Source organism: Euwallacea similis, chromosome 7, assembly GCF_039881205.1.
Source record: "Euwallacea similis isolate ESF13 chromosome 7, ESF131.1, whole genome shotgun sequence".
NCBI lineage: Eukaryota > Metazoa > Arthropoda > Insecta > Coleoptera > Curculionidae > Euwallacea > Euwallacea similis.
The window spans coordinates 4173588-4199073 of record NC_089615.1 but is presented as its reverse complement, the minus strand read 5'-3'; the positions used below and the strand labels follow the sequence as shown (position 1 = coordinate 4199073).

General features: G+C 35.3%; 1 protein-coding gene across 16 annotated transcripts in view; it reads right to left on the bottom strand.

The window, feature by feature from the left end:
• Window positions 1-25486, bottom strand: part of dnc (phosphodiesterase dunce) — a 338757-nt gene that overhangs the window by 876 nt on the left and 312395 nt on the right. For 15 of the 16 annotated variants that reach the window (XM_066391533.1, XM_066391535.1, XM_066391541.1 and 12 more), the window contains 2 exons: window positions 1333-1636; window positions 45-756 (listed from right to left, as the gene is read on the bottom strand). In XM_066391533.1, coding sequence (XP_066247630.1) covers window positions 45-756; window positions 1333-1636 — 1016 coding nt within the window. Of the gene's footprint in view, window positions 1-44; window positions 757-1332; window positions 1637-2986; window positions 3388-25486 lie in introns of those variants that run through there. The other variant, XM_066391543.1, reaches the window with a different exon arrangement.

Genomic DNA, 25486 nt, shown 5'->3' with positions numbered 1-25486 from the left:
TCAGTAAACAATATTTTCTTGAAACCTGAAAAATTGTGCCTTACCTATATAAACGCAAGGGTTTAGTGGGATTGCTCAGGTCAGCACAGTGCACCAAGTTCTGCAACACTTGGATCCTGTCGGTATAGTTATCAAGCAGCAGCACTCCACTGCCCGCTACTTTCTTGGTCTCAACCATGGTCTTCAAGTCAGCGAGCAGAGTCATGTGTTTGGACATGTCGGTGCTCAGAACCATGTCAATGACCATTTTTCTGAGCGTCTGTCTTTGTTTTTTTGACATGTTGAGGAAGATGTCGCAACCGTCATTGGACAGGAGTTTAAATGCCACGGCCAAGTGATGGTTTTCCAGCACACTTTCGTCGTTATACATGATAGCCAGCTCGGAACTGGAGTTTATCAAAAACTGATTGGTTAGACCTGGATGATCCACATCGTGGACACAGGCGGCGAACAGGGCTGCGGTTATTTCCAGAGGAGTGAAAACGGACTCTAAGGCCGGGGTGTTGAGGAGGACGTGCGTGCTCTGCGTTACGTCGGCTGCGTGCAGCGAGTTGTGGAAGGGGTTTTCCTTAACGTAATGGTCTTCTACGGTCATCATGTACGTGATGAAGGTTTTTGGCGGGATTAGCATGGTTTTCAAAAGGTCTCGGCTGGAGAATACAGTGTAAGCTACGCAGGTTAACGGTCTCTCGTTACTAAGTTCTCCGATTCTAAACATATCCACGCCCCATCGGTCTATTTCCATTAAACATTTTCCTGCAAGAAGAAACTTCTGTTAAACAAATCTGTAATTTGTGTGAATAAATTGAGGTTGTCAACCTTTTTCCCTTTCTGTACTGAAACAATGAATCGACTAAAAGCCTCAAATCTGTCTCCCATACAGCGGTATGTATTAATAAACATATCGACCATTTTGGGACGTATCATTAATGCATTATTTCCATATTGATTCGCACCTTGTCGTGACGTGAGCCTTTTATTCTATTCCTGCTTTCCCCTTGGGTCTAATTAGGTTAAAACTTCGTCGTCGCTTTGACGTCAGCAGCCAAAGGGAAAGTTCCCTTGCTTGCAATATATGAACATGAATCGAGCCATAGAAAACGTAATCTATAGCGATGGAGTGAAAAACATTTGTTTATCTAACGAGTGCGGATAGCGGCACTTTTCCGTATAACGGCCCGAGGGACGCGAATTTCCTCTTTATGAATTTTTTTTCATCCCTAATGCAATTAACACTGTAGGGGTATGACACTCGGTGCGGTAAAGTTGCACCCAAACGAGTGCGGTAAAGTGCGTTTTTCCGTACGCTTGTAGGAAAAAACCTGAACCTACCTAAATCTTCTTCAAATGGAGTTTCCACTCCATAGGTGGGCAGTTTTTCACCGGTAAACGAGTTGGTGTGACACAATTTCCGGTTTACTCCGGATATCTGCGACATGGTGGTGGGGGCCCGGGGCCGCTCCTTGCGCGGGGCCCCCTTCGGCGCCTCCGCCGCTTCATCTAGACGGAGTACGGTGGGGATATCTAATTCTTGCTGCTTGTCCAAGAAGGTCGAACAGATGTACTCGGAGATCTGGTTTCCGGAGCGGCTGGATTCCGAAAAGTGGGACAGCTCTTTGTTTAGCATACGTTTGAACTGAAAAGACAGAAAAACGGCCCGTTAGAGTGATATTCCTATTGGCTACCACCTGCGATAGCTCGGTTGGAGGTAAGTCCTGCATGGACCGAGGGGTGTGCGCGACAGTGTCAGACCCTTGACAAGATATGATTCGTGTGAGGCTGACCCGGATTAGGCAGTGGTGTGGCGCAACAAGCTAGCGATCCTGACGATGAAAAATTGTTGAATTTTTAATTCCAAAGTTTAGTCTCCCGACGCGGCACGAACTATAAATGTCCCCACCCTGCTATCGGGCCGGGCCAGGCCGGCTCTGTGGGGTCGGGTCAGCCCCTGTGGTGTTCCATGAAGTTCGAAATATTTACCGAAGCTTTTCCTCACACCGGGATTTATAGCGAAACTTCTGCATTCAATCCAAGGGGGTATTTTGAATAGCGTCGAAAGGGTGAGGGTATTACCCAAAGGTTGAATAACATTTATTTCTGTTGTCAAAACCCGACTGAATGCTCTCGAATCTTGGCTCGAAGCTCGTCCACGCAGAAGAAAATCGAGAGGTGCAAATTTGTTTTATTAATCTTTGTGGGCCTAAGCCCGGGGGCTTACGCCCATTGTTCGGGCGTATTGTTCGGATTGGTAAGGCAATGTCTGGATGGCGAAACGAGAGCGGAAAGTGAGATTTTTTCTTCGTTGAGAGTTCGGATTTTTTTCTCAGTTCATGCGGCCGAGCTCTCATCGCCGCGCAGACTTAAATTGGAGTCTCGTGCTTCCATTAGTTGAATATTTGCCTTTCCTATAATGTAACGCTTCTCGAGATTTCATGTTTATCAAGCTTATTATAAATATAGCTATGGCATTTAGCACTCTAGTAGCTTGACGTCACCAGGGGTCTTGGCAGATAAATGTTTTGTTGCAGATAATTGTAATAATAAACAAGAAAAATATCACCACGCCGTCTGCACATGATATGCCGGCATTACTCAAAAGAAATAAATCATATTTAGCTCAAAAATGTGAAAGATATGGTTAGTTCGAACAATTACCTACGTCAAATGCACAGATAAATGGCGTCATTAATTACTATTTGCCTGGGGAAAAATCTCTAGCGTTATTTAACGTCCTAGGTGTATGCAAATTTTACGATTAATATTCCGAAAGTTGTACCATATGAATTTTGTTACAAATAGCCTTTTAAGAGGCGTTTAATCTTGGCGCGATCTGACGTAGTCCGGGAAACTGGAATTCCGATTGACCTTGTTTAACACAAAAATGATCCTCGATTGCTTATGGCTGGCGCTTAAATGATATCGGCGGGGTGCAAGTCCCGAAATCACTTATTGATTCGAACCGTAGTCAATTAAAAAATTTACACACCTTCATCTCGGCAATTGCAGCAGTGATGGCAATATCGGCCATAATATTCATCCACGGAAGGTTATCGAATAGTTTATCAGAGTTGGGAGGCACCCTAGATACGACGTCGAAAGCGTCCTGGGACAAGGACTTCTTCAACACCCTGTGGCGGCCGGTCACAGGTAGGTCGTCAGGTGACGACAACATTGTCAAAAGCACCGGCGAAATCCAATAAAGGCACTAGCAACTTGCGACTGTCACTTTGTTTCTTAATCACTACTGCCACTTCGTTTTTTTTTTCAGATAACAAGTGAATGCTTCTAGGCACACGATTCGATTGGTAGAAAGCGCGAAAAATCCGACGATCGCGTTGTGTGTCAGAAGCGATCGGCTTTGAAGGCGACTTTTAACTGTTCGGAATCGTGGCCCGTGCGTACTTAAATACACACGAGACCTGTGACGTTTAATGCTACTGAGTAGCGTTATCAGAATCGTTCAATTGTTTTAGTGTTTTGACTCGGGAGTTATGCGCTACCGGGTATTTGAGTTTGAAGTATTTTTAGTATGGCTTTGTTAACTCGCATGTGTCGGGTCGGCTCGTGCAAAGGAGTAGCGTCCCTTCTGGGAACAATGGGAAATCTGGGAAATCACGATTAGATGTTCGGGTCCAAATGGGAAGCCGTGTGCGATCATTGGAATTAATTGGATTGTTGTTTTTGTGAGGTCGAAGTGTAAACATAATTTCGTTTTCTGTTTTGAGCATAAATACCTGGGGAAATTGAAATTTCGTAAAATCCATAGTTTTCACGCGAGAACCGCTTTCTCCAGAACGAAAACTATTTTTATGAGTTATTGGAGGAACTAAGACATTATTTATTTTCATCACAGAGCACATATCACAAATAAGTTGAGTTGCCATCTGAGTACTAAATCGTAAAAATCATTAACCGTTCGGGCGCAATTTTGTTACTCAATATCAAAATACACATTCAGAAGCTGACCGCACAATGCCAATGGGGGGCTGAGCAATACGCCCCGACTGAAGTTGGAGACACAAGAGCATAGTTCTTACTAGACTAGTACAAACTTTACAATGACCTTCGAAGTCTCTCGAGTCTCAGATTGATAGGGGGTAGGTTAAGGGAGTCGCAGTCGAGCGGCACGTGGGAATACAGCTTAACTGTAGTTACAGTAAACTTAATTCTGGATCCCTTTCGAGGAAATTCTAGTTTGAGTTTTGTCCTAGACAGTATAAGCCTTGAGATAAAGCAGGCATGCCAGAGTAGGAAATCGTCTTACTCGTACCAAAATTACTTTCTCACTCGAAGAAAACTCATGGTTTGGAAATTTGAACTTGAAATGAAACTTGAATTGTCTGGAAAGTGAACGGTCGAGAGGCTCGTGGTAATACCGTCTACATATGCCAACATGAGAGGTACTCTATTTTTTATCATGCAAGGTCGGGAGAGACGTGGGAATACAGCTTAACCATCGAGGGAATAGTGGTTTACGTTTTAACATCAACAACGTATGTACGCATGTGGAAACATGGCCTGAATTATCCTGAAATAAACGATCGAAGTTCGGAGGCCTATGAAAACAAGAATTACAAATGCCAATAAAAAACTGACTCGTTTTTGATTTGTTTGTTTAGGAATTTGAATATTTGTGGGGAAACGTGTGGGATTATCACTTAATCGTACCAACAAGAGAGCAAGTCCATTTTTATTTTGTTTGTTTAGTACCTTTTTAATAGTCACGGATTCCGTTTTTCTGAGAGAACGGTCGGGAAACACGTGGGATCAGAACTTATTCGTACCAAGATTTGACGGAAGTGAGTTCGAAGTTTGCCTCAAAAGCTATCAATAAATAGAGGCAAAAAACACTGTGCCTGTGACAACTGTGAGGGCCTCTTAAGGGAGTCTTGAATTGAGAATTGACCTGAAGAAATGATCTTTCGAATACGGTTTTTTCGTTCCAACAGGACATTCTTTCTCTAAGATGAATCGTCATTTAGGTCTCAACGTAAACAAACCGGAACATGGAGTCTTGAGGCAAATTATCGTGTGACACGTGGGAAGACTTTTTAGTCATATTAAACACGTAAGCGAATTTAGACCTCAAGAGTGTCGGACTTCTGATGTCAATATTAATCGGAATCGTTAGATCTTGTTCTGAAAAATGCCAAACTCGGGAGGTCATAATTGCACAACCGAGAAGAACGTGGGAACATAGCCTAATTGTTCCAACGGAAGAATGAGGCTTGGGTTCTATTCGAGGGATTTGTAGTTGGGAAATTGATTTTATATTTGGGGCCTTGAGTTACACGTGAGTTACAGTAAATACGTGGGAGCCGGACTCATTTACATCAAGATGGCAGGATTCATATATGTACGTGCACGATGGAAAGCTTTGTATGTTCATAATTCAGCTGTCTGTTAGTAATAAATGCCTGTTTCTCTTTGTTAAACATGCAATTATCAAGTTCGCAAAATAAACTTGCATCCAATATGTTTGACAAAATTGACACGGTCTACATAGTAATAAAATCGTAATTCTGACGCGAATTTTAAGTGACCGCAAAACTCCATGCTTCAATTATCGGATTATAGCATTTCCGATGGGTGCACTCTCTTTTTGCCGAAAATAAATCTTTAATGGAAATTTCCTAAAATCATGGAAATTTTTAGCATTTTCAGTGAATCAAGTCCAACGGCACACAAATCCAAACGCTTTTAACCAACTATAAATTACCATCAGTTTAATTTACATCTCGAACGTTTGTACTCGCATCCCAGGGTTGCTCCGCAGCTCAATCTGTACCATTTTTATATTGAGAGCGTTTTCTGGAAAATCAAAGTTTCCAAGTTGAAATTGTAAGTAATCCCGTTTGCCAAATTCCCTAGCCAACACCAACAACAATCCGGGAAAATGATTTTTCCTATTTCTAGTTTATAGACTTCCAATTCTGATACCTTGTCAAAAAGGAAAATTGATTTGTTTTTCCTTTAGAAATCATTCCGAGTATTAGCGTAGTTTTTGGTTTAAGTAGAAGTAGACTAATACGTATAATAGAAATCCGTGAATATCGCGTTTATTTAAAACATCACTAAGAGGTTTTTTTCCTGGGAAAAATTGCCCACACACCTATAAAATTGAAAGTACTTACAGTTATACAGGGCGAGTTTTTTTCGATGATTAGTGAAGGTATCTTGGAGACTAGCAGAGTTACGAAGTCGATTAAATGGGGAATGCAGCTTTAGAGGACCAATTTAAAGCCACTTTTGGTTTCTTGAAAAAGTCCATGGCTCATTAGGCATTCAGCAAAAATGTAACTTTCTTTTAGTCGACCTAGCTGTGAAATTACTAGTTCTAGAGAAATTATGTAAATACGAATATTGTAGATAATTTTGCCCTGAAAAAGATGGGCTAACCAGATTTTTTCTAACAGCCGTCATTTTTGAGACATGGCATAAACTGACTTTTTTATGAAAAGCATAGTAGGTGATGACTTTTTTGAATCTTTAAAATTATGTCAATAAGTAGACAGTTATTTTTCAAAATGGCGGGCTTGCAGCCTTTTTTAAATTCGACATTGCAATTTTAAGATAGTTGGCCGTGACATCGTTCATGTTGATTTATTATTTGTTCAACAATGACATCTTGCGCCATTTAAGTCAGATATAAATTAGAGTTTTTTAATTACTTTGATAAGAATTTTTTTAATTATGAAAAATCTAATACCTATTTATGAAAAATGGTTTATTAATCACCTAATTAATTATTAATAATACCGATGTTCAAAAGGCCCTCCATTGTTAGTTACACATGCATTGCATCGCTTCAAAACTGACGAGTGTGGCTTTCGTAATTGAACGTCCATCGATAATACCGAAAGCTTCCTCAATCGCCTTTCGAAGAGCTTCTATTGATTAATAATTTTTATTATTTTTAATTCATTTTGATTTACACAAGTAAAAGCATTTGTTTCTGCAATTTCATTTATGTTATTCTATTATATTATATGATGTTCAATTCATTAAGATCAAAAGCACCATTAACTGCGACCATGACAAGTCGTACTGTTATGAGGAAGCTTGAGTGGTGTTGTAAGTTGATTATGTAAGCACTGTTGCGGAATGCAGGCACATACACCCTGCCCCAAGTATTCCGTGTGGTTCAAATGCGGAGAATCGTTATAAAAGATTATAACGAATGAAATATATAGTATATCATAAATTGCTGAGAGGTATTTGACATTCCTTATTTATTATCATTCTCTATTAGTTGTAGTCATGCTGGCGTTAATGAGGGAAAAATTTGCGGTGTCTAATTGTGCTCTTGTAGCTAACACTAGTCCATTAAACACACCTCTAGTGGATTAATTTAATAATGGTGCAGATAACTACTGAGTGTGCATATCAGATATCAAAAGAATGATGTCACTTGACAATAAATTGCTTTTATGACTAAGATTTCATGGCACATGTACGGATAAATAACTTGATCAAAATAGGGTAATAAGTGTGTTTTGTTAGCATGAGTTTTAATTAAAATGAAATTAATTAAAAAATTAGCGTTAAACTTATACAAAAAGGCCAAAAAATGTCCATCCAAATCCTTTTTTGCTAAATGGAAGCTGATACGTTCCATCATCCTAAAAAAATTTAACGGCCAAGTTTCACAATTGGACGTAATTTAACAGAAATCACGTTGTCCCACGTAATCGGACGTGATTCCAGAAAACGTGAATTTTACGTGACATTCGGCATGGGGTCTGGAGCAATCTCAACAACAGCTATTAAAATGTGCCAGGTCTGATACATTATTTTTGAAACATGTGATTCGTATATTAATAAATTCGCAACGAACTTTGGATTATTACGTTAGGTCGAAATCCCTAAATTTACTAATATTGCGAAATCAAAAAATAATTATTGCAGTTGATTATTTTAGGTATTTACGTTAATCGGTGGCTTTGACTTTTTGTTCAGTGTGATCTCCGTTAAAATTTAATTTTACGCTTTTTAAGGGTTCTTGATGGAATAACGATCAACACAAGAGTTCATTAACAAAAATATTCGCTCATTTCGTAGAGACAATTTTCTCTTCTAAACGAAAAACAAATTATTTTGGTATTTCAAATTTTATAAAACGCGGAAATTTCTGTCGTTGATGTTGACGTTAAACATTCAAATAATCAGTTATTCGTTGTCAGTGCGTATAAATGTAAATGGTCTTGTTTGAAATCACAAAAGCTAAATATTTTCCAAATCACTTAAAACAGAAAAGTGTTTATTCTCCACATATCGGGAGAAGACGAAAATAGGATGTCGAACGATTTTCTCGAAAAGATTCATGTGTAGTTTCACATTAAGCGAGAGAAGAATTCAACAACAAGTAATTGAGGTTTGCTCTAGAACGATAGTCTAGGAGATCATTTCAGCTCATCCTAAGATGGATGAGCTAACAAGAAAACCTTCTTTTATAGAAAACCGTCTAGATAATATTATTTACTTTTTAACTTGAACCAAATTTCATGTTCACTTGTTAGACCTGCCCGTTCATTTTTTTTAACTGTTTTAAATAAGCACCTATCTCTTAAGTATCTTTTGACCTTCGTAAACTGTTGCATTTTTCAAACATCCACTATAAAGGATCATTTTTAATTATTTCCAAAAATTCACAAATTTTTCGCGACGATTATCTAAGAATTTCTAGAAGTTCTTGACTAATAATTTTTCGAGACATTTTTAACTACTATGAATTGCGACATTATCAAACGAATCTACGGAGATGAACACAACAAATGTATCAAATATTTGTCACCTTCATTAATTATCCTCGATTATCGCGATAATTATCCAACATTTTCCTCAGGTGTTAAACCAAATTAATTTTCAAATTATTTTTCGGGGTTCCTTAATCACTGTGTGATGATCACTGATGATCAACGAATCGCTGGATGTTTTGGCTACAACAAAAGTGTCAGCAAATATCTGTTATTTGAATAAATATTTTTAATCTCTGTAGATGCGTCGATCTTGATTATTGCGTTAATGATCTAATAATTTCCGGGAGTTCTCGAACGAATCCATTTTTAATAATTTCCTGTTATCGATTTTTTCCTGTATCCTGTTCCTTACTAGCGAATCTTCGGGGATTTTTTGCATAAAAATGTGACAGATATGAGTTATTATTAATGATTATCGCATCAATAATCTAAGAACTTCGGAAAGTTTGTTGGCTGGTCCATTTTGAAAAATTTTTCAGGGACTCTTAATGCATACATTTCTCCCAGCAAATCCATTGTTCATATTAAATTTTGGCTGATTAGTTCTATCGCTACTACGCATTTTCCCTGTTTCTAGTATAGACGAGGTATATTATTAATCTGCCTCGATAGCAGTGCTAATGGTCCAAAATTGATCAAATTCGGTGGTTCGTCCTAAACACGTAATTAAGTACAGGAATCGAAACAATGTGGTCGCCCACGTCCACCCATTTTTGAGAAAGTAAATTATGTCTCGGGTTTTCCAACACTTTGAATAATAATATATAATAATTACTGATTGCAGTGAATTAGCTGTAATTATCTCGTTTGGCACTTAGAATCACATGTTTTTATACATATAATCAAGATATTAAGTATACAGGGAGTTTCATATATAGATATAATAATAATAATAATAATAATAATGTTATAATAATATATAATATCTAAAACGGTATGAAAAATATCCTAGAGACCTTTTTTTTGACAGAAATATGAAGCATTAATTGTATTATTCTTATCTTTTTTAACCAGTGGCATATCATATTTTCGTTTATAATGTTCAAGATCATAGGGACGCCACTGGTGAAATTAAAAACATTATTTTCCCCGTAAAACATGTATCTCTATACCTATTTTACGCTCTCCAATTTTCACAAACTTCAATACCGCAACGGATTTATTTTAAAAAAAACTAAAAAACTAATAATTTCTTTATCATCCTATAAGTCAGATAGAAAGCGAAATCGGATCCATGTTCATATGAACTTTATTTCTTATTTCAGTCATAGAAATCTACAGTAAGCAGTTGGCAGACTTATTCTGAAACACCCTGTACATAACAGTATAAAATCGCTTGATTATTACTAATATTGATGATTCCCAATCTCAAACACTAAAACTATTTAGAAATATCCTAATTTATTACATAAAGTTAGAATTGTGTTTTATTACTATGAAACTGTATTTTTTCTTGCTGTTATACAACTCATCACAGATCATTTACAATCGCCTTACTACAAAGAGTTAACCTTGTTTGCAATTCCTTTCGTTAAGTAACAAATTATTTATTATTATTATTGTTGCAAAAATGTGCTTAATCTGGTGATCCATACAATTTTATTGGAATTGAACCACCTTTTATGTCACCTGATTTATGTACATATATTGGCCTATTTTAATGCGGACATAATCGAATGACAAACAAATTGCTTTCCTAATAAAACCGTTATCATTTTCGCATTTTTCTGGTTACGAGATCGGATAATTGCACTGATTTTGTGGACTGATAATTGCACTCAAAATATTATTGTTTCACCGTTAAGTTGGAATAATCAGACAAATGACGTGGAAAAGTGTGTTGTGCAACTAAATAAAAGTAAATCTTGATTCAGCTGACATGTGAATTTGATGAAAAGGTTGAGAGAAGCGTGTCTATTGATTTTTGCTGATAATGTTGATATGGTACCTACGATTTGGTGATAACAACAGAAACAAACAAGTAACATTATCAGAATGGAAGCTATAGATGTAGATGACGTTTCGTCTATGGCGACTCAAAGAAGTTATCGCTAATAGATAAATTCAGCATAGATGTTCGGAAATTTTTTAAACAAAAATTTTTTAATTTGGCCTCCGCGATCACTAGACTTAACTATATGTGACTTCTTTTACCTAGAAGACTTTAAAATTGTATATCCGACGCTGCTTGAAATTGAGGAAGATTGATTTTTCGAACCGTATCAATAACAAATGCGCCATTATAAAAAATGACGTTCAATTATTGAATAGTGTAGACTAACTTTCGATGAAAGGTTCGTTTATGTGTAAGATAAAACGGGGGCCATTTCGGGCAGCATCTAGTGTTAATTTTTTACCCTTTTAGTTTGATATAAATTGTAAAGTTGATTCAATTTTGTAATGAATTAGACGGAAATGTTCAATATGTCTTCTGAATCTGAATCCTGATGGATTAATCATAGCTTATTATTATACAAAAAGTGTTCCGAAAAATTCTTAGTTCAGACTCCAGTTCTTTTTTTAAATGTTTTCAACGAAATCCTTTGTCAGTTATTTTCGAAACATCCTTAGAGCACACGACTTTATTTTCGTTCGATTTAATCGGCTTTTATTCTCATTAAAAAATCAATTGAACTGTTTCTCAAAAAATCATAAGAATAAAAAAAAAGGTTAAAGGTGAATTTGCTATGAAACTGGTAGATCTTAATTGAAATTAAAGTAAGATTACAATATTTTTCTGCCTACTGCAAGTGCTGGTCATGATTCTTAAAAGGAATTTAATTTCGAATTTAACAGAAATAAAATAATTAAGTATTCTAATTTTAAATAAAAAATTGACACTGACACCTGAACGCTGTGTCGCCAGTTGTCTACTTCAAAAATTTAAACCAGATGACAGTAACAGAATCATGATATGAACCAGAAAGGCAGATGATAAAAATTGAATATTCTATAGCTTACTTCTATTTGGTGAGTAGCGTCCAGAAAAATAATTATACTGTTTCAATGTATATGAGCCATTGTTCGCAACAAACAGCTCTGAATAGAATTTTAAATAAACTGTTATATTAAGCGATATTTGTAAAAATGTTTCCACTTAAACCAAAAATTCTGGCAATACGTAGAACAGTTTTAAACAAGAAAATAGAAATTAATTTTTCTTCTCGACATGCTATTAGAATTAGTACTCCACATACCAAAATACCAAATAAAACACTTTCCTTAGATTGCTGTTGGTCAGCTAGGAAATTTGGCAATGGGATTACTTACAATTGTCTTGGGAATTCAGCTTTTCTGGAAAATGTTCTCGATGTAAAAGTGATATAGGTTGAGTCCAGGAGGAAATGCGAGGACTAAGGTCAGAAGAATAAATTACTGCACTGATGCTTGGTAATTTACTAGTGTTTAAAAGGTTTTCATTTAAATTGTGTTTTGGCTTGAATTTAAATAATTCTAGCTATTTCGCTGGTTTTCGGAAGATTCTACATTAATTTAATTATTTAGTCAGCCTTGAATGTGGCAGCGTTGGGACCTATGTTGGTTGGTCGCTTTATGCGAAATCAGTCATTTCTTTTAAGCTCTATGAAACCTTTTTTTCACCCTTATGTATTTTTTAAAAACAACAAAATTAAACGACTTTCACCATATAAATTTCTACATAATCTTTAACTTTAGATTGTTTAACTTTTATCATTTTGTAAAGGTCGTGCTGTTTAAAAATTCAGCGAACACATCAAAGATCCATCGATCACTGTGTTGTATTTCAGACTTAGAAAATTTACCTTGATGAAACACACACCATATGGTGTGTAATAATTCATCAAAACATTATGTATGTATTTATTTGTTTTGTTTATTGTGTTCCAGGTGCACAATAATCTAGAGGATGGTTTTCCCTAGCAGACACCAGGGTTTTTCTGTGGAGTGCGCTATTTAATTAAGCAAATTATGAGGATAATAAGATACCTAAATCTCAGAAATGAGTTGTTTTGAATAATAACTTTCCGGGTCTTTTATCTCTGAAGTTTTAATAAGTATTATTGACATTTTTTGTACGAAATATTTGATAATATCCCAATCAATAATAAAGAGAATAATTGAAAACAATGTCCCTATGTGGCAATTATTGGCGATAGCAATTAGGCGTTTAATGACGCCAATTCGACAACACAACCAAACAATTTTTTACTAATTTTTAAGTATTTTTGCAACCAGCAGACATCGGCAATTTTTCTTATCTAACAAGCAGTAATGGCGGCAGTTTAAAAAAATTACATATTCCGAAAATAAGACAGGTTATTACTTTATCAACGACAATTAAAAGTAACATGTCGAAAGTAAAAACATTCAGCATATAAGCAAAATTACCTGCAATTAACACAAATGTTTTTTTTTTTAATTTGGAAATTATTCTGCGACTACCCGAGAACCGAGATGGAGGTTTGAATTTGCATAGAATAGAGATAAAATGTCTATAAATTGAGTGTATAATTCGAATATCACATGTTTATTTCAAGTCTTCGTAATTTATACACGAGGCACGTTTTTTTGTCAAAGAATACACAGATAGGTTCTGAAGGTCGCAGAAGAACTGGTTATTAATTATCGTTCTTATGTAATAATATTCACACAATAAATATTCCTGTAGGTTGGAGTAAGATAATTTGACATCAAAGCTATTAATTTTTTTTTAATCAATAAAACAGCTGCTATTCCGACGTTCTGCCCCATTTTAGTCGCATTCTTCGAGAATATTTCTAATTCGCTCAATTGCAAAATTGCACATTTCGATGTTTTATGTTAGAACAATCTCTTTCCGGCTCAAGAAGCCAATTAAAATTCTCTTAAATCGGAAGCAAGGAGAGAAATTAATTTGTTAACGACCGGATTTCACGTAATTCTATTTGAAATGCTACTTTTATTCTGCTTTTAAATTTACAAATGCAATCATCTTTGCAAATAAAAGGAAGAGATTTATTTACCGAGTGAATGATTTTAAAAAAGTGGTCTTCGCACGCAATCGGAGGAAGTGCTAGAGTTGAATATGTACATATATGCAGTGCACACAGTAAGAACTTTACACGCACTTGTTAGGTAAAAAGTTTTGTCGGGCGATCCATATCATTGGCCACGACATTGCCTACATGAGTTTTTGACATTGACATATGTCCGAGCACGTGCCACTCTATTTTGCGTGCCGTCTCCGCTATTGTACAGTTCTTAATGTTAAAATTGTTTTGATGATAAGACGTAAATTCTTGTTTGCCAGAATTCGTGTCTACTAAGATCTTGACTGTTCCTAGTTTTATATGCATAAAACAATTCTTTATGCAAAGGCGCACTCCCTTCAAACAACGTAATTTATAATTATAGTACTCGAGGTGGGAGTTTACTTAGCACTGCTCATCACAAGACATGTAAATTTGAAAAGTCACAGTCTCACATTAGTGTTAAATTGTTTGATAAATTGCCAGCGAACATAAAAAGGATTCCCCACATATATTCGAGAAAAAGGTAAGCACATCTTAATGCCAAAAGCAGCTTTGATAATGAACATTTTAGTAATATTTTATATGGAATTGCCGCTTGTATTTATATTAGTGAAATGTTTTTCTTTCGTTATTCTTGGCCTTTTGAAGATGTCTTTACTTTTTATGTCATATACATCAATTGTAAACAATGCTAAAAAATCGAATAAAGATTATAATAACAATAATAATAATGATAATAATAAGAATAATAAGAATAATAAGAATAATAATAAGAATAATGATAATAATAATAATAATAATAATAATAATAATAATAATAATAATAATTATAATTATTCATGAGACGGAACACGCAATTTGAAGCTAGCTCGGTTATATTGCATTGAATACATTAAGGTTGGTGCTGATGACACCAATGTACGCATCAAAGGGCAAATTCAAAGGTCAAATCCATCAAGAAGTCAAATAACCACGGTCTACAGCCCGGTCTATATCTCCATTTACCCCTGGTAGTACCGGTAATTCGGTTCCATGAGGATGTTATGGTTCATAACCCAAATTTTAAAAAAATTGTCAAATGAGCGGTCTTCAATGTTTTGCTCTGGAATACAGTGTCGATTGTGGTATGGATGGCTGTCTTGTCTGTGAATTCCTAGGTCATAATACAATTTATAGTGTTTGTTGTCCAGTACCGGGTCTGGCGAATAGGAATAATATGGTTGATTGTCGGAATGAAGGTCATATATAAGTGCCACTGCTTGATGAATAACTTTTGCTACTGAATTATATCTGTTAGTATAGGCGCCACTTGTTAAAACTTTGCAACCAGACGTAATATGATCAATGGTTTCTAGTAGTAAACGGCATTTCCTACATTTATCGTCCTTGGAATGGGAATCCTTTAGCATGCATGTTTTATAGTTGTATATTGGTTATATATTGGTTGCTTTAACTAGATTGCAAGTATAAAATATTTGTTGTCGGGCCCAGCTGCCGATCTTCGAGAACTTAGTACGTCCTTGATTTATCTATTTGATCTTGGTTCATGACCTTACAGTGCCTTCCACGCGGTTGTTTAGCCTTTGACTCTATTTTTGTTTAAATCGGTCCTATTTTCCAGTGCTACATGTCCTATTTTAGTTCGATTGGGCAGAGCACAGTTGTTATCTAAAACACATATGGTTTTGTGTGGCGGATGATTTTTATTATGAAAGCATTCTTTCAGAGACTTTATTTGGCGTGGAGGTCATGCAGGTCGATCAATTTTTCCTTTCCATCTGGCCTTTTGAGTGTCAATCGTTGAATACACGATTCGTGATGCAGTTTTATTTCCTTAGTTACTCCCGCTACCATGTCGATACTTGTTAAGTCTATGTTAGACTATTTCACTATTTCAAAGGGATATGTTGGGAAGGATGTAGCGAATACATTGATGGGTGTTCGATTTGACCAAATCAAAGAGCCGCTGCTGCCTGAATTTTCTATGATAAGTATCTGTTGGATGCTATAGACTTTGGCTGGAAATCGCGAATCTGCTTTTATATGCGTCTTTCGAGAGATCAGACAAAAGTTTACGAATAAACCCTGAAAACTTCCTCATTCAACTTTATTTTAGATAGTTTTAGGAACTTGAAGTAAGCGATATCCACCATTTTCCACTTTTAGCCAGAGATTTGTGATTTTATGAGAATAAGTTGGGAGGGCTGCATCTGTAAGTAAAACCGCAATAAAGGGCGTGCCTTTGGACCAAAAAAAGAAAAAAATTCGAAAATATAGAGTGGAGCAATGTGATTTTGATGTAGGACCGGTGGGAAATTGAAATGGGGATAATTTGGGAATTAATAATCGTCCAAGCAACCTTTGAAAACGGCTACCAAAATCTCTCAAAACTGCTCAGATCAATAGGATGAAAGAATGCAAAACACTTTATAGGCGGACGAAATAACAATTTCCATGAACTTATTTTGAGATTTCATAGATACAGTCTAGAACTGCTATCACCTAATATTAAACACTTCTAATAATTTCCATATTAGTTTGATAGAATCGAAAAAACTGATCTTTTATAGTACAAATAATACTAAAGTATTAAAAGTTTCTCTCCGACCACCTGATACCACGTTTAAATGTTATTCAATTTCACTTTCTGCCTCCTCGCGTGAACTGCACGAACATAATTTATTACCTGCACAAAATAGCAATTTGCTACAAAATTGTTGATTATCATCAATAGGAAGAGCGTTGTACAAGATGTAATTGAATGAGACTCATCTGCACACAATGCATTTTGAAAGCACCCTCGTGCAAACGATGTTATTGCCAATGTTATTTATATGTGTACAATACCTACAATGGGACAATATTTCACACTCGAGTTATAATGATAATTCAGGTATTATGATTGACAATTACCTAAAGGAATACAACGCGATAATACTTAGATTTAATATGCGAGATTTATCATGAGTTGCTAATCGAAATTTCCAAATCTTAAAGTGACCAAGCTTGATTTTCCGATCGATTCGATGTATTATAGATGTATATTCATCATTGTTTTTGACCTCGCTTTAAGAATATTTTACATAATCATATTTGACACTCCATTTCATACTATTCTTGTGTGATCTATGATGATTGATAGCGCTTTTCGCCGTAAGGAGAAATGGAGATTGTGTAACAAGGAAGACGTTCTAAAATATTTTTGTAACCTCCATTGTCATCTAATGAATTCGTAATGAAAGCATCAATAAAATATCTGAGAATTTCTCAATAAGCTCTCATAGAAAGACATGAGAATCAGTCAAAGCATTGATGTATGGAAAGCTATTATACTATGATTACCTCTTCCCGTAATTTGAAAGTAAATATTGTTTTCTACATGCTCGTAGTTTGCTAACCAAGGGTTTGTGATTCTGTTTTTACAGGCGTCCAGCGATCTACGTACCCATACTTGCTTGAGATTCCATTATTTTCAGATTTTTTCAGAGTTTTGAATTTTCATTAAAACTCAGTGGTATCCTCGAAGACGGTTCCTTTATTTCTTTGAGCTTCTAGTAGAGATTTCTGCATCCTTCAGGCCTCTTTTTTATGTGAAATTACCTCGTTTTCAAAGTGTTCTATTACAAAACACTAATTCCTTTTTGTTTTATTTTGGGATTTACGCTCCCGTTATTTACATTCGAAGTGCTCTTATACTTTAATCAAAAAGTGAAATATGTATTCTATGTGCCCCTAGTTTTCTCACCATATGTTTCTGCTTCTGTTTTCCCAGGTATTGATCAATCTACACACTGGACGGATTCACGTGGTTTAAATTGTTCCAATTTCAGACGTTTTTCAGCGTTTTTGAGTTATTAAACTCAATTAAAAAACTCAGTGGCATTCGCAGCATTCCCCCACTTTTCTACCATTACCGAGCATATTGTTACGAAGAACGCAAATGAAACGACTCTGTCCGAAAAGCTAGAAGTGATAAAATCGGTTGGACGGTGACTGACGGGGGTGCGTCGCATGTCACAGTGATTTATGGTAGAGCAAACAAACCGCTCGAGAAGTTTGGGAATTAACGTTATTATTTTCTGGAATCAATATCTCTTGGGGCATGCAAGGAAGACCAAATAGTCTAATCAAAAAGAGGATTCATGGAATATTGCGAATGAACCTGTTGCCGTTAGACATAAGTGTTAAATTAAAAAAAAAAAAATTGTATCAAAAGTTCCTTCAGATATTCTATTAAGATGCGGTCATTATATATTTTCCAACTTTTTTCAATAATAAGAATTATTTTCGTCTTGAAGTGATTCTAAATGGATGATCAGATAACGCAATATAAGGTGCTACAAATTTGAAGGATTGTATCTTGTAAACTAGAAGAGATCTAGAATTGATTAAATTAAGGCAAATATGAGCAATTTAATGTTCGTTTCGGATCTGCTTTGATATTGGAAAAATTCCGAACTCTACCGGAAATATCCGCGAAAAACCGAATGTTTCGAATTTTGCTTTATTTAATGTTGTACCTTCTTTCATAATTTCGTGAGATAGTGAGTGAGTTCAAGCATGAGGTTTATCCGGAATTTATAAAACAAACTGTCTCTTTTCAGGGTTTCATCATAGGAGTAGTGTCAAGAATCGCCACCCAGGGCTTCTATGGGGATTGTTTTGACGGCACTGGTTATTCCCAGACACGCAAGACAATGATTCGACACTGTCTCGTTGGCAGAAATTTGATAGCAACCTTCTAGGAGACACCAAATCTTGACAAGTTCCATTAGGATCACTATTTCATAGTTACTAGTAAAGGTCGTATAATGTGGTGTCTTTAAGCAACATTTAGAGACCTTGATGTCGGAACATTATTTCTTTGGATCTATTCAGAGTTGGAGTAGTTTTTTCTTAACAATTATTTGAAATATTTGAAAAAATGCAAGTTGCTGATGTTTAGGTAGTTACTTACTCATTTGTTTGAAAAGTTCGAGCCTGAGAAGTCTACAGCTTCTTACCTGAAAAAAAAGTATCGATTAATAAATTAATATTCACCTAAAATAAAAACAAATAAATACCTTTAAAGCATAAAATTTAGTTTGTGCTGAGGCAAATATCCCGATTATTGAAACCCAACTAATAGTTTTTTGCTTGATACAAAAATAAGCACCAACTATAAAACAAATCGAAACGATTTTCCTTGGGTTCACTGCTAATCATTAATTTTTTTTTTGGCAAGAAATTAACTTTGCATCACTATCTTTTCTGTTTGCTTTATTCTGGTTCGCTTGATTTGTGGCTTTCCATTAGATTTTCGGGAATACCTCTGACGATGAATTACGTTAAACGGAATAACAAAGTGCAGGAAAAAAGGCTGATAAATTATATCAATTAATGTATTTACGTTTAGTTTTTATTTGGCATATAAATTAAGCGAGCGCATATTTTGTGCTAACGCTATGCATAATAATACGCTCTGTTGATACTTCCATTATTACAATCGACTGCTATCGTTTGTCGAGCAGTTTATTAGCTTAGCTGTGATCGATACTTCATATTTCTAGCAGCATCTACTGTTTGTTTAAATTTTTATCTTCTGGCGGCTATTAAATATGTTTTAAGTTTCGCTATTCGATTAAGGAAAATGGGGAATTAATGGCTTACATAACTGACGTAGGTCACGTACTTAACGAAATCAGAAGGTAAAATTACAAATTTATCCCTTTTGATATCTGAAATGGCTTCTTAATTATTTTGTCCTGTTTGCAAAACCCTTAATTAAGGATTTCGAAAAATAATCTCAATAATCAACACGATTCTTGTTACCAAAATAAAAACATTTAGATATAATATTCTCTGTATACGCGGCATAAAAACTATTTTAATAAAAAAAATTGGCAGTTTTATTGCTCTGTATGATAACGGAAAATTCTTTTCACACCCCCCTCGTTCTCCCAAAAATTGTTCATCACCAAATTATAAATGTTTTTGAGCATGATCGTTTCTTTGGTATTCCTAATTTGGCTCTTATTAGGCACAGAAAATTAGTTTTCAATGAGTCACCGGACAAGTTTCTCACAGAAAAATGGTTATTCAAATTCATGAAACAATCGAATTTGCCACAATGACATTCTTTCTTAATATGTAATATTATTAAAAAAGAAATCATGGAAATACTGTTAAAGCACTGTAACTATTAGCAACAATTAGGAAATGCATTTTGCCAATTATCTGAATCTAGATTAATACGTCACCGGTCACAATGCCCCATTAAAATACCGACTTTTACAGAACAAAAAAGGAGAAAGAGCATAAATCTTTGACAAACAACTAAATAAACAAATATTTCCTCCCATAAAAGGAATCAACTACGTAAGTAGTAAGAGAAAAACATGTATAAAGCGATTTGTGTTTTATAGCAAAACAATGGAATTTGGTTGAATAAATATTAGATTTGTCGTGTTGCATGAAAGTTGGGCTCAACTAGTTAACGCAGAGTAAAGAAATCTGTAGTAAATAATGGAATTTATAAGTAATGGATTTCCCAGTAGGAAGGTTAATGTGGGAATTTAATTACTGCAGGTAGGTATTTAGCTAAGAGTTAAAGACAATTTTGGCGAAATTGGCGGAAAAGTTTTACGCCTTTCTTTTATTTCTCGCTGCTTGTTACAGTCATAGAAAAAGTGTTGCACATAACTGGCAATGAAAACTTTCCTTTTTCAGTAGAAAGTAAATAGTTCAATGGAGGCTACTTCGAGTGATTTCCTTCTCATCTTTTTGAAACGGATTTTCTGATAGAATTGACCAAATCTGCGGGAGTAGTTCCTTTGGTTTACTTCGTTACTTTCGTTGACGCGTATACAGGGTGGTCGCTTTTACGACGCATTCTATGGGGATTCTCGAAACGATTAAAGATACAAGGTAGGTTAAATGGAAAAAAAGTTTCGTATTTTTATGGTCTGCAAAAAGCTGAAAGCAAAATTGGAATATCTTATGTAATTACTAAGATATCAAAGAAATACCAAAAAAGTCGATTTCCTTTTTTTGTCTATAATTTATTTATTTTTCATACAATCATTTTGAAACTTGGGTGTTCTGTATTTTCCGCCAGTGTCTTCAATATGGAAAGGTCAAAAATATCCTAGGCCTACTAGTTTACGTGAAAATAATACTAACTTTCGATTTTCTTATGGACGCCATAATGGATTTTCGCATTTTTGAAAAACACGAAAGATTTCCGTTTCGGCGAGGTGCAACACAAGGGTCTTCTGAACTATTTTACAATAAAATTTAAAATATTTAAATATTTTATGAAAAAATCAAGTAGCACTGGATTTGTCAAGGTCATAATTGGTTACCAAGTTACTGACTGTCTTTGACACATAAGTCAAGTAGCCAATATTATTGGTTGCTATGTCAACATAATATTATTTAAAAAGAAATTTAATAAGAAAGTGAGTTTTGTTCTTCTATGAATTAAGTAAATTTTAATTTTCATCAAGATGGGAAGTTATTTCTCCAAAGATGAGAAAATAGACATGTATAATGTGTACATAAGACATTCAAAAAACGCCGTTGCTGCATTGAGGGATTATAATATTCTTTATCCCGAAAGAAGGCAGCCCAATGCTTCAACACGTATATGGGCGCGAATACGGCAAAATGGTAATTTTGAAAATCGAAGAGATAAGATCAATCAACAATGAGAAAACATAAATGAAATAAACGTACTAGCTCAAATTAACATAAATCCAGAAACGTCTCAGCGACAAATTGTCAGGGAGTGTAACATCAGCAAGTCTACTGTTCAAAAGATCTTGAAGAAACATAAGATCCATGATTATAAGTTCCTCTTAGTGCAAACGCTCCACATAGGAGATGAACAACGTCGCTTGGAGCTTTGTAGGTGGTTTCGGGATCAACTCACGACAGATCCTGAGTTTTGTGGAAAAGTGTTGTGATCCGATGAGTGCTTATTTACCAATAGTGGACTATTTAATCGCAAAAATAAACATTATTATTCTGTAAATAATCCTCACCATGTATGCCCAGCCCAGCTAGACCACCAATTCGCTACTCTATGAATATCTGGTGTGGTCTCTTAGATGATAAAATAGTAGGACTTTTTTTTATGGAAGGCAATTTAAATGGACAAAGTTATCTTAACTTTTTGACAAACGGATTAGAAGAATTAATTGATAACTTACCTATTAATACAATAAAGAAACTAAAATACTTCCAACAAGACGGTGCAAGTCCACATAATGCCAGAGTGGTGCGGGACTACTTGGATAACCGCTTTCCAAATTCGTGGATTGGAAATAACGGTCCCGTACGATGGCCACCACGATCTCCCTGTATGAATCCCCTGGATTATTTCTTATGGGGTTTTGCCAAAAATAACATTTACAATACACCTATTCTCAGTAAAGATGATCTTAGAAACCGAATTACAAATTTCTCTGCGACTATTGACCCAGTTGTTATCAGAAGAGTTACTTCAAATATGTATGAGCGAACGGCATTATGTATTACTCATAGTGGTGGTCATTTTGAACATTTTATGTAATTTTCTCTCCTCGTATTAATTTCTTTGTTAATTAATGTTAGTTAATGTTAAAGTTTGTATTATTGATTTTCGAAAATACATTTGATAATTTTTTTTATTACTTATTTAAAAGTTGTATTATTGGCTACTTGACTTATGTGTCAAAGACAGTCAGTAACTTGGTAACCAATTATGACCTTGACAAATCCAGTGCTACTTGATTTTTTCATAAAATATTTAAATATTTTAATTTTTATTGTAAAATAGTTCAGAAGACCCTTGTGTTGCACCTCGCCGAAACGGAAATCTTTCGTGTTTTTCAAAAATGCGAAAATCCATTATGGCGTCCATAAGAAAATCGAAAGTTAGTATTATTTTCACGCAAACTAGTAGGCCTAGGATATTTTTGACCTTTTCATATTGAAGACACTGGCGGAAAATATAGAACACCCAAGTTTCAAAATGATTGTATGAAAAATAAATAAGTTATAGACAAAAAAAGAAAATCGACTTTTTTGGTATTTCTTTAGTAATTACATAAGATATTCCAATTTTGCTTTCAGCTTTTTGCAGACCATAAAAATACGAAACTTTTTCTCCATTTAACCAACCTTGTATCTTTAACCGTTTCGAAAATCCCCATAGAATGCGTCGTAAAAGTGACCACCCTGTATAATGAGCATCACCCTCTTAGGATAGTGAATGATAGGTTTCGTTATATGATCATCCAGCAAATGACATGAAAATTGATTATTCACTGGGAACAATGATATCCGTTGTTTCTCCTTGCTGGTTACAAAATTAATTTCATGTCACATAATTTGCCAAACCTGTTATTAATAAATTTGTCATCCACAGATATCGTGATTTTTTCTTAAATATGGTGCCGCAAATGCTTTTTTAGTCAGATGCATTTCACAAGTTCTTCAGTTGTTGAGAACAACAAGTTCTCACGACTCCTGACATGAGTGAGAATTCCGGAAAAATATAAGAAAAAAATGTATAATTCTCAAAAAAGTTTTTATTTGCCCGGTGCGATAATGTGTTATTGTTTTTGAAAATATTGGGTTTTAGTAAGTGTTTTATTTGTGGGTGTGTATTAAACATTGAAAACAGAAGCTCATATCAATGTTATAACTATTTTCCGTCATAAAATAGATTAACAAACAATATATGGAGATGAGTGTTTGAAGCCCTCCAAATAGACAGATAAAGACTGGTATTGCATTATCCAAAACCGGTACAAACCAGCACAGATACAAATCTGCAGTGGGATCAACACATTTCGCTGAATAACTTTGCTCATACTGATGCGTAGAAGAAACTCAATCTAAAAATCAGTAATCAATATCGGAATTGATGATACCAATTATAATAGGCATCACTTTGGCGGCTTTAGCACCTATTTGCTTGGCCTGGTTATTCCAAGGTTTTGCCCTATTTCCTGGTTTTCATAGGTCTATTTTTGTTTAAATTAAAACATTATCTATATTATTGCAATACCGAGGTATTAATATTCCATTTAATGGATGCATAGGAACAGGTGACAGATAAAAACAACAATAAACAACAACAACAGATCGGTCCTCACATCAGGTGGAAATTTATGAGGAATTGCGATGATTTGTCGTTATTTTAATAGATATTTGTCATATTTTAGTAATTAATGTTGTTGTTGATCGTTTGAAATAGTGTTTCTTAATCTTGACAGTCTAGCTGTTAATGTATCACCTTACCGTGCGGTGGAAATTTTCTCTTTTTTCATATTTGAGGCGATAAATTTTCCTATGGGTGCTATGTGTTCTAAATATTAACGCTGATTTCGTGAAACGATTGATGTCGCACGTCATCATTTTTAACAATAATTCACAACTGTGACGATAGTTTATTTAACTTTTCACCATCTGCCCGCATTATCGATTTACGAATGCATCCCACGTTTGCTTTACTTGTTAGGCATGCATTTCCTTACATGTTTAATCTTGCCGGAGAAAATCATCAAGCGATAAACAGCTATTTGTCACTGTGACTCAATTCCTCGGCTACCATGTGGGAATGGTCGCATTATGACGACCCGCAGTATTGAAAACGTAACTTTAAGCTTTTTGATTTATAGCTGTTAGTTCCATTTGTTTGATTTCAGTTGCATATATGTGTGCCAGTATTCAAAAAACAACGGCAAGTTCCAAGTTATTTTCGCCTCGGCCAAAAAGTTTTGCTCTCATAAATTTCAATCGTTGCGCTTGTTTTCTACATTTTCCTTAAGCATTTGCCAAAAATGCTGTACACAAATCGCCGGTTCCACCTTAATGAATCACGAGTACAGCTCGACCCAGAAAAAATTTCAAAGTGTAATTTCGAAATTACAGAATGAATTTAAAGCTTGACCGTGAAATGCTCCATAGTTCGTTCACACCTAAAAACGATACACTTAAAAATGGATTCGCATGTAGAGAAAATTCGGTTTTCAGTCATTAAATTCTTTCATGGTTCATGGCCTCAATTGTTAATTAATTAATTTCAGACGTTTCAGAATTTGTTGGGGCATGTGGATTCGGATGTTGGAAACGTTTATCTTTTATGCTGCCCCTTCGTCTTGTGGTGTTTCGGCAAGTGATCAATCACTCGAGGAAAACAGACAAAATGATTGTTATTCATTGGGAATTTAGTCGACTTGAAAATATTTTTATGGTTCGTGTTCCTGACACTACTATAAAATATCACAAGAGTCGAGAGAGTGGGTCTGTAACATTCGCATCTTGTACGTTGAGAAAATTTTGCAATGCATTTGGATTATTTATAAAAAATGCCTTAGCGATGTTTTGGTTTCATCTGCCAACAACGAGTCCTCATTATATTTAGGAAAAACGAAATTCAATACATTCGATTTTTGCAGATATCTCTAGAAGTATTAGGAATTTTTTCAAGTTGAATGTGGATTCTAAATGGGCATTAAATTGCGCACAATTTTGATTTAGAGGATCCCCGTATATTCTCCCTACACACCTTGTGCATGACATGGTAGTCTGTTGCCGAAAAATGTGAACCAACATTAGTGGAATGCCTGCAGTTGTATGCCATGTCCAACTCAGTTCTTTCTGGAAATTAAAAATCTATCTGCACCTCCACATGGCGACCCTGCGATACCTCCTTTCCCGAGTTCGTGTAACCAACTCCTGAGGAGGAGGAGGATAGAGGTGACG